This window comes from Talpa europaea (genome assembly GCF_964194135.1).
Source record: "Talpa europaea genome assembly, chromosome: 10".
Taxonomy (NCBI): Eukaryota; Metazoa; Chordata; class Mammalia; order Eulipotyphla; family Talpidae; genus Talpa; species Talpa europaea.
Window position 1 is genome coordinate 59,941,334 of NC_140077.1, and position 8,248 is coordinate 59,949,581.

At 42.1% G+C, this 8,248-nt stretch overlaps 1 protein-coding gene across 1 annotated transcript; it reads right to left on the bottom strand.

Annotated features, from left to right (window-relative positions):
• Positions 1 to 4,933: 4,933 nt before the first annotated feature.
• On the bottom strand, positions 4,934 to 7,832 carry LOC311178726 (upstream stimulatory factor 2-like; the record flags this gene model as incomplete). Its single annotated transcript, XM_084245461.1, is given in 4 exon segments — positions 4,934 to 5,262; positions 5,867 to 6,006; positions 6,008 to 6,369; positions 7,785 to 7,832. Coding segments are annotated over 4 exon segments (879 nt in total).
• Positions 7,833 to 8,248: the final 416 nt, after the last annotated feature.

Genomic DNA, 8,248 nt, shown 5'->3' on the forward strand with positions numbered 1-8,248 from the left:
TAGCAACCGAAACAAAGAGACACCCCACTGATTGGGAGAAAATTTTTGCACACAACACTAATGATAAAGGACTGATCATGTGGTCTTTTCCTATGGATCTGCTGCTAATTCATTTTCCTGAATCTTGATTTGGCAGTGGGGGTGGAGGGCAAGCATGGAGGAGAATCGGTGAAGAGGGTTATTCCTTACCTTTTTTGAGCTCTCCAGATTTATGTCCTGCACCAATTTTCTGTAACTATATTTCCTTTCCTCGTTTTCTTCCTGACCTATTTAATAACGATTTTTATTCCCAGTAGTGGAGCTGTGTCCTGAATGGGATCTTCAGCTGGTAAAATTCAAGAGTTCATAGGGTCTCTCTGCTCAAGTCCTTTCAGAGCATAGGGTAATTCCTTGCATAACAGCAATTTGGCTGTTGCTGTCTATCCTCTACACTTTTATTGAAGACTTAGAGGTGACTTGGTGTTCTGCAACCATCCCAGGCTCGGTAGGTTCATCATCGGTTCAGGCAGCTTAAAAGAGAAGTTTGAAGCCGTTGGCATCATCTCCACAGGTTAGGAGAAAACAAGCCACATTGCTCTTATATGCTCAGCCTCCAGGCTCAGGTGTACCCACTTACGCATGCCCACACCATGCTCCAGGTGTCCACCATCAGGCAAGTGTACCCAGGGCCCATGCTCCCAAGTGCCTCCCATTCAAGGCCACAGGTGATAGCCACAGAGGCCAATGGCGCAAAAGCCTGATCTTCTTCATTTACTCTACACTTGGGTACCCCCATTCTTCTTCATCATTTTACCCCATTAGCTTCCCTCTACATTCCACAAAGATGACCCTTGTATGATATGGGTACCTATCAGTGGTTTGTCTCCAGCTCTGAGTTTTAGGAAAATTCTTGGAGGTATTTCATCAACTTTTGTTATGAAAGTTGCTGTGAGTTTGTGGTTTTGTAGTTTTAGTTGCTTTGTTTTTGTGGGACGTGATGAGTTGGGGAAAGTTAAAAAATCATGTCATCACTGTTATCTCAGATTTGCCTTTCTAAATCTTTTAGCAGATTATCACTATTCATATATCTTCTTTGATAAAGTGCCTCTGCAAAATTTTTGCCCATTTTAAAAGTGGATTGTTTGTCTCTATTGAAATGTTCTTTATAATTCTATATGCAAATCCTTCATCAGGTACATGTTTTGTATTTTTTTTCCAATCAGTGATTTCTTTTGATCAACATTATGTTAAAGAGATTTATTCAATGTTTTTTCATGAGTTATATACTCACTGTTGGATTATATTCCATTATATGAATATTCCATAATTCATCTATCCATTTATCTCTTGATGGATATTAGGGTAGGTGAAAGTTTGGGCTAGTATAATAGTACTATTATTGAAATTCTTGTGTCTTTTGGTAATCATGTGCATTTATGAATCTATGTAGACAATTCCATCTATAGAGGATTACTAGATTATAGGATATTCATAGATTCAGCTTTGGTAATTATTGATAAACAGTTTTCCAAAGAAGTGCCAATTTACACTCCCAATATTATGTGGAGATACTATTTGGGCAACATTCTATCAACATTTAGTGTTATCCATATTTTTCATTTTAACCACTTTTGTGGTGTGACAAGTTATCTCATTGTGTTTTTAATTTTCATTTCTTTATTTGTTAATAAAATTGAACACCTTTTTAGAAGGCTACATGACTTCTTTTTGAAGTGCCTGTTCAAATCTGCATATTTTTCTGTTGGATTGTCTACTTTTTCTTATACTGATTTGTAGGATCTGGTAGCTTTTAGATTTTGTCTTTTTTCTTCAAAATATAAGTGTGAAATTGTCTTTGTTTAGTATGAAAAGGTAGAGCTGAAAGCTCATATCTTTTTCTAGTTCAAGAAACTTGTGGATTTTTCTTTCTTTCAATATTCCTTCTCTGCTATTTCTCTCACTCTCCTCCTCTGAAACTCCTGTTAGATGCTTTCAATCTGTTGACCTTTAAATTGATAATTCTAATCTCTTCACTGCTTTTCTTTTTTAAACCTCTTCTCTCGATGCTGAGTTTTTTGTTTTTTGTTTTTTGTTGTTTATTTTTTAATTATTGTCCTGTCTGACATTGATCCAATCCAGTGAAGTCTATTTTTTCCTTTTTAAAGATTTTATTACTATTTCCATACTTCTAATTTGTTCTTTATCATATCTATTTTATTTCTTGTTTTTTATCTTATTTTTTTGTTTTTTTTAAATTTTTTTAAAGATTTGTTTGTTTGTTTGTTTGTTTATGCAAGCACTAGGTACAGTCAGAAGCGCGGGAGGGTGAGAGAATTCACCAGAGCCAGAGCGGGGAGCAGAGCAGGCAGAAGGACCGAAGTACACTGCTGAGGGTAGCAGCGGGCGGTAAGAGAGGTCTGCGCGCCATGTGGGACCCTCCTCTGGTGGCCGGGGAGCAGCCGGGGATCGAACCGGCACTGCAGTGGCTGCGGGCAGCTTCGCAACCCAGCGCTCAAACGCTGCGCCACCGGGGAGGCCCTTTATCTTATTTTTTTAAATGAAAGATGATCTTCAGCTTGTCTCTGACCATTGTAAATATTTTAAAGTCTTCATCAGAGACTTTAAAGCTCCATTAGAGACTGTTAGTTCCATAAAACTAATTTTAATTTATCCTGAATGAATTCATGTTCTCATGACTGATTTTATTGTTGTTTTTCTAAGCATTGGATTTCTTTAGGGTTACAGTATCTTTGGCATACTTGTTAAACATAGAAATTGTGTTTATTAATGTTACCTTTTTCTCCTTTTCCTCTTTGCTTCTTCATTCTTTTCCTTCTCACCTCAGTCTGCATAATGGTTTGGCAGTTGCTATAATCTAAATGCCCAGTTCAAAACCATGTCTCATAATGGCATTTAGGTGTCTCTTGTGTAGTCACCAACCCATTCCTATCCATAAGCATTGCACTCCTGTTTTTCAAGGCTCATTACCCTCTGTTCCCTCACCTGCCAAGGCTTACCCACTGCTTCCTTTTAGGCCTTATCGCCCAGAAGTGGGTTTACAGCAGTTTTTCATACTTTGAAAACCCAGACCCTAGTTTCCAGCAGTAAATCATTATTTTTCCATCTCACATGAAACATTTTTAGTTCTCATTAAATTTTTGTCGTTATAGGTACAGCCACCACTGCCTGTTTCCTGGCCATAAGCATTAGCAACTCTCACTGCTCCATGTTACACTTCTGTTTCTGATTCATGGAATATGTAGCCTACTTTTCAGTCCTTTCAGCATCTTTGGAAATTTTTTTATCTTTATGTTTTACTTATTACTATTTGAGCTGGCAGTATGTCCAAATGTAAGCAGACTTATCCAATCATCTTGACTGGAAATCCAATTGTACATTTTTAATATTTGTAGCTACTTCCAAATCTGGGGATAAGTAATGAATGCTTTGAACCCTAGTTCAGTAAAACAAGGCTATTATACCAAGGTCCTTAAAGTCTATTCTGATTCTAAATTTCTTAGTTTATGAATCTACAACTTATGATGCATGCATTGTAAGTTTCTGCCATGTCTCCCAGCTATCCTCATTGCAAATAAAGCAAAGAATCAAATCCAATGCATGGTTTGCCACATGCGCCCTTCTGAGTGTTCTGACAAGAAAGGGATTTCTTCAGTTTTTCTTCCAAACAGAGCTGGCTTTTACATCAGTTTCTGGTATTCCAAACTGAAGATTGAATAAGGTTTCAACAGCTGAACACCTCTGATGGAAAAATTGAATCTTACACAAATAGCAAAGGGCAGCAATCGAGAAAGAAGCTTTTAAACATGGTTCTTATAGTCTCAGAAAACTGAGAGCAATGGTCAATGCAAGCCACATCCCTGATGCAGAACTGGAAGAAATGGACACTAGGGAATGACTCTTGGATCATAAAATAATTACATCAAGGAAGAAGAGCCTTGAAAAGAAGAAAAACTTGTTGCTTTTTATATACTAACTAAATGAACTAAACAAGTGATTTTTAAAAACCATGCACCCAGAAACTTTCAGAAAACTGATATTTTTTTCACCCCAATTAAAGAAATCCAGGCTCCTGTTTTAACGTGCCAGCAGTTGTTTATCGAGTAACTTTAGATATCAGTCCATGGACACTAGGAAAGCTGTATTGTGTTTAACAACCAAACAGAACAAGAATGTGAGGCCAAAGTCCAGCCAAATGGCCTAGTGTGACCTCAGCCACTAATATGACTTCAGGAGGTGACTTACCTACTTTGTGTCTCACCTTTTTATTGTCATCTGGTAAATGAAGAGATTTTTCTGAGAGAGTATGTTACTGCTAGAACAAGCAAGAAAGCACTTATGAGGTCTGGCATTTTGTTTTATCCTGTTTTGAATTTCATCCTTTGTATTTAAACACAAAGAGTCCTGGTTCATTGCATTAGTTCAATTTCAAAGCACTGAAATAAAAATAGAAGCATATTTGTTTATGTTTTTATTTTATTTATTTATTTATTTTTCAAGGCGGGGCCACATGGGGGCAGTTTATTGCAGTTAAATACCTCTCTCACTTTCTCTATTTTTTTTGTCCATTTTTCCATAAAGAAAATGAAAATACACCCCCCCGCCAAAGGGAACAGGGATCCAGAAACAAGAGGTGGGATGGGACATGGCCTCCCTGCACAGGTCCAGGCCCCGGAGACGGCCCCCCCAAAGGCTCCCCTTGTTCCGTGAGCACCCTGACTCAGCACCTCTAGGGACCACAGAGGCAGTGGATGAGGCAGGGCCTCGGTCCTCCTCCCTGGGTAGAGATCACTAGAAGTGCGGGGGCTTCGTGGGGACCGGAGAGGGGAGACAGACAGACCACCGGGGAGGGAGGGTATCGGTTCCAAGTTGAGGAGGGTGGAGGGAGCTGATCCACAGAAATGCATTATTTCTCCCCTTTTTTGTTAAAAATCTACTATAAAAAAACGCAGCTGGGGGAGGGGCGTCTGTCCCTCTCTGTGCTAAGGGCTGGGGAGGGGGTAGTGGAGGCGAGGCCCCGCTGCGGGCCGGCGCTCTCGCCCACCATCTCCAGGTTGTGCTGCTGCAGCTGGGCGCGGAGCACCGCGTTCTCGTTCTTCAGCTCCTCGATCTGCTGCCTCAGGAGCTCATTGTCCATCTGCAGCCGCTTGGCCTCCTTGAAGGTCTCCTGCACGCGCTGGTTCGTCAGCTCCCGGATGTAGTCGCGGGCCTTGGACAGGATCCCGCCTTTGCTCGCTCCCGTCTTGCTATTGTCTGCACTACAATCTGGAATTGTTACAGGGCAGGGAGAGGGGCAGCCCAAACCCTGCAAACCTGCCTATTCTATATAGGGTTCTGCCATCCGCTGCATTAACACAAAACATGAGACTTTAATGGGAAGGAACTTTAATACAATTAGGAAACAATACAGGAAAGGCAAAGAATCTGGTTTCTAAATCAAGCACCCAGAGTTACCCGTCCCCTCGTGGGTAAAACTCCATCCAAATGGGATTGGCCCAGAGCAAGGCCCCAAAGCCTGCCACAAGTCTAAAGCATCTTCCAGTGGGGACCCACAGAAAAGGGTCAGATACAACCAGACAAGCCCGGAAGGAAAAGAGCAAAATCAAAATTAAGATAAAAGCTGCCATTGTCACCTCCCCACGGGTCTCACCCACATCTGTGTCACCCAGTCCACCACCAAAAGACAAGCGCAGTTTCTTCGCGTGTCTCTAGGCTCCATGCGCCTCCTCCAGGTCTCCTTCTGGCTCCATCCTGCTTCCTTCCTTCCTCAGTCTCCTCTGCAGCCTCTTCTCCCTGCTCAGCTCCACCCCCCTTTTGGGTGGGGCAGGAAACCTGGAACCTCCCCCTTTCCTGGGGACCACCCTGTTACAGAATGATTTTGAAAGCTGGACGATCCAGTTGTTGATCTTGTCCCTCCGCCTCTGCCCCACTTCATTGTGCTGAGCTCTCCTCTCATCCCGTGGCATCCTGGTTCCATCGATTTTCAGGGAATAGGGGTGTGTCCGGGGTCCTCTGTGTTCCTGACTGAAGCACATCCTGGGGTGTCATCATCACATAGAACTCACCTCCGGCCTGCAAGCTCTGCTCTGTGGTCTGTACGGACACAGCCGTGGTATCTCCCACGCTAGATGCTGGGAAATAGGCAAATCGTGCCTCCCCACTGACAGCCTCAGCTGCCGGGCTGCTGCCATTGCTGAAGGGATTTTGGATTACAGCCAGTGGGAAGGGTGCTGCGGGACCTGGGGGCACAGAAGCAGCAGCCGGGCCAGAGCGCTGGGACGCGCCATCCACACCCACTTGTGTTTCTATTTTTAAACTGAAGCTTTTATTTATAGATTTGATATAAATTTTGATTTGAGTTGTAAGGATTAGCTGGGATAGGTTAGTGGGAATTTAAAAGAAAAGCTAAAAAAAAAAAAAAAAACCCACAAAAAACCCCACCAAGCCCTACCATGAATTAGGAGACTATGCTGAGCACTCTCCACTGAGTTGTCAGCTCCATTTTGGTACCTATGTTGGCATAACCATCTCTGGATTAGCCCAGAAAGCAAGTGTCTGCCGGAGCCTCTTTCTGTTTTTTCTTGAGTTTGACCTCAGACCAAGAAACTTGAGTGGATTATTTTTGTTCTTGGCTAATCCTATGCTAAAATCTTCCTATCTGTAACATAAGGCAAATCACTTTCCAAAGCAAGTAAATGCAAGCTATCTACTTGAATCTTTTGTGAAAGCCATGTTTTCCCCAAACCAGATAAAATGCTTATTTTCTGTTGGGAGCCAAATGACAGTCCATTGAAAGAAATGTAAGACTCATAATGATCTGGAACTGAGGGAGAGAGACTAAGGCTTTTGTGCCTTAAGTTGAAATTTTAAGAGGCCTTGTGAGGGCAGTCCCCTCTTGGGTCTGCAGAACCAGGTTTTCTGACCGCAACTAGGGCAAAAGTGAAACCAGGGTAAACACTGGAAAACATCTCCCTCTTGATGCCCTCTGTTATTTGCAGAGTTATGAAGCTTAAACCTCTTCTATGACTCTCCTCTTCCCTTTCACACCCTGCCCTCAAGAGGGGTCTGGGAGACCATCAAAGGCAGTAACATAAAGGGGGCAAGTTTAAGGTGCATGGGTCAAGTACTTGAATCCTGTTTGTGGCTGTCACTAACTTCTTAACTGGCGTGGTTGGGATTTCAGCATCTGAAACAAGCACCTAACATATAATAGGGCTCAGTAAAATGTGGAATGAATTGAATGAGTTAAACTTCTGAGAAAAATGTATGGTGGTTGCTCTTGACTCTGTCTTTTGGCTTTTTCTCCCCTTTGAAGAGCTTATTCAGGAAGGAGTTCTGGGGCTATGCTTGCCTCCTGAGAAAGCCTGGACCAGCTGAGCTCTAGATGAGGAGCCTAAGCTCTCTTGCATATATTGCTTCTTTGCTGAATATGTTCTTCCTGTACTTTCTTTTCCATAATATTACAGAAGTCAGATCTAGAGAAACCGGAGTATGGAATTTAGGAGGAAAGGGCTGCAGGAGTTCCTTTGCCTGCCTCTAGCCATGTGGAAAAAAAAAGTCTTCCACATGGGCCAGTGCATCTTACTGTGGTCTGCATGGGGGTCAGGCCAAAGTCTTATGGCATTTTCTTGGACTTGTCCTTTGTGTTTTTATTTTTGTTTTCATCAGCCTTCAATGGGTAGGGTACCAAAGGAAGAGAATGGGAAGGAAAGAGGCATTTGAAATTCAGACTTCCTGCCACCCTTCCCTTCGAAGGAAATTTCTGCTCCTTTTTAAATATAACTCACATTATTCATGGAAATCTGGAGGAAGGCTATGGTCATAAGCTGAATCATTGTCCATTTGCATGTGCCAGCTTACTGTTCTGCTGATTCATGCTGACAGGCAAGAAAGGAGAATAAGAGTACTAACAGATTGTGTACTTACTAGATAAACCATTAACCTTCAACCCCACTGATCCTCACAGTAACCCACAAGGTATATACTGTTTCTATTTCCATTTTATAGATAAGGAAAATGAAACGCAGAAAGCCATAAGTACGTTGTCCAAGATGAGGAAGTGTTAGGTCTAGGAGAAAAATTCTAGCAGTCTGACTCCAAATCCAGTGCTCTTATCCATTATATATATCTTCCTCCTCCCCTACACATACTGAGAAACTGCCAATAGTGTGTTTACACTAGCACAGCCTAGATAATATGCAAAAAGTGTTTGCTTCTGAGGGTAGGAGTTTCCTCTGCCTTCCAAATCACC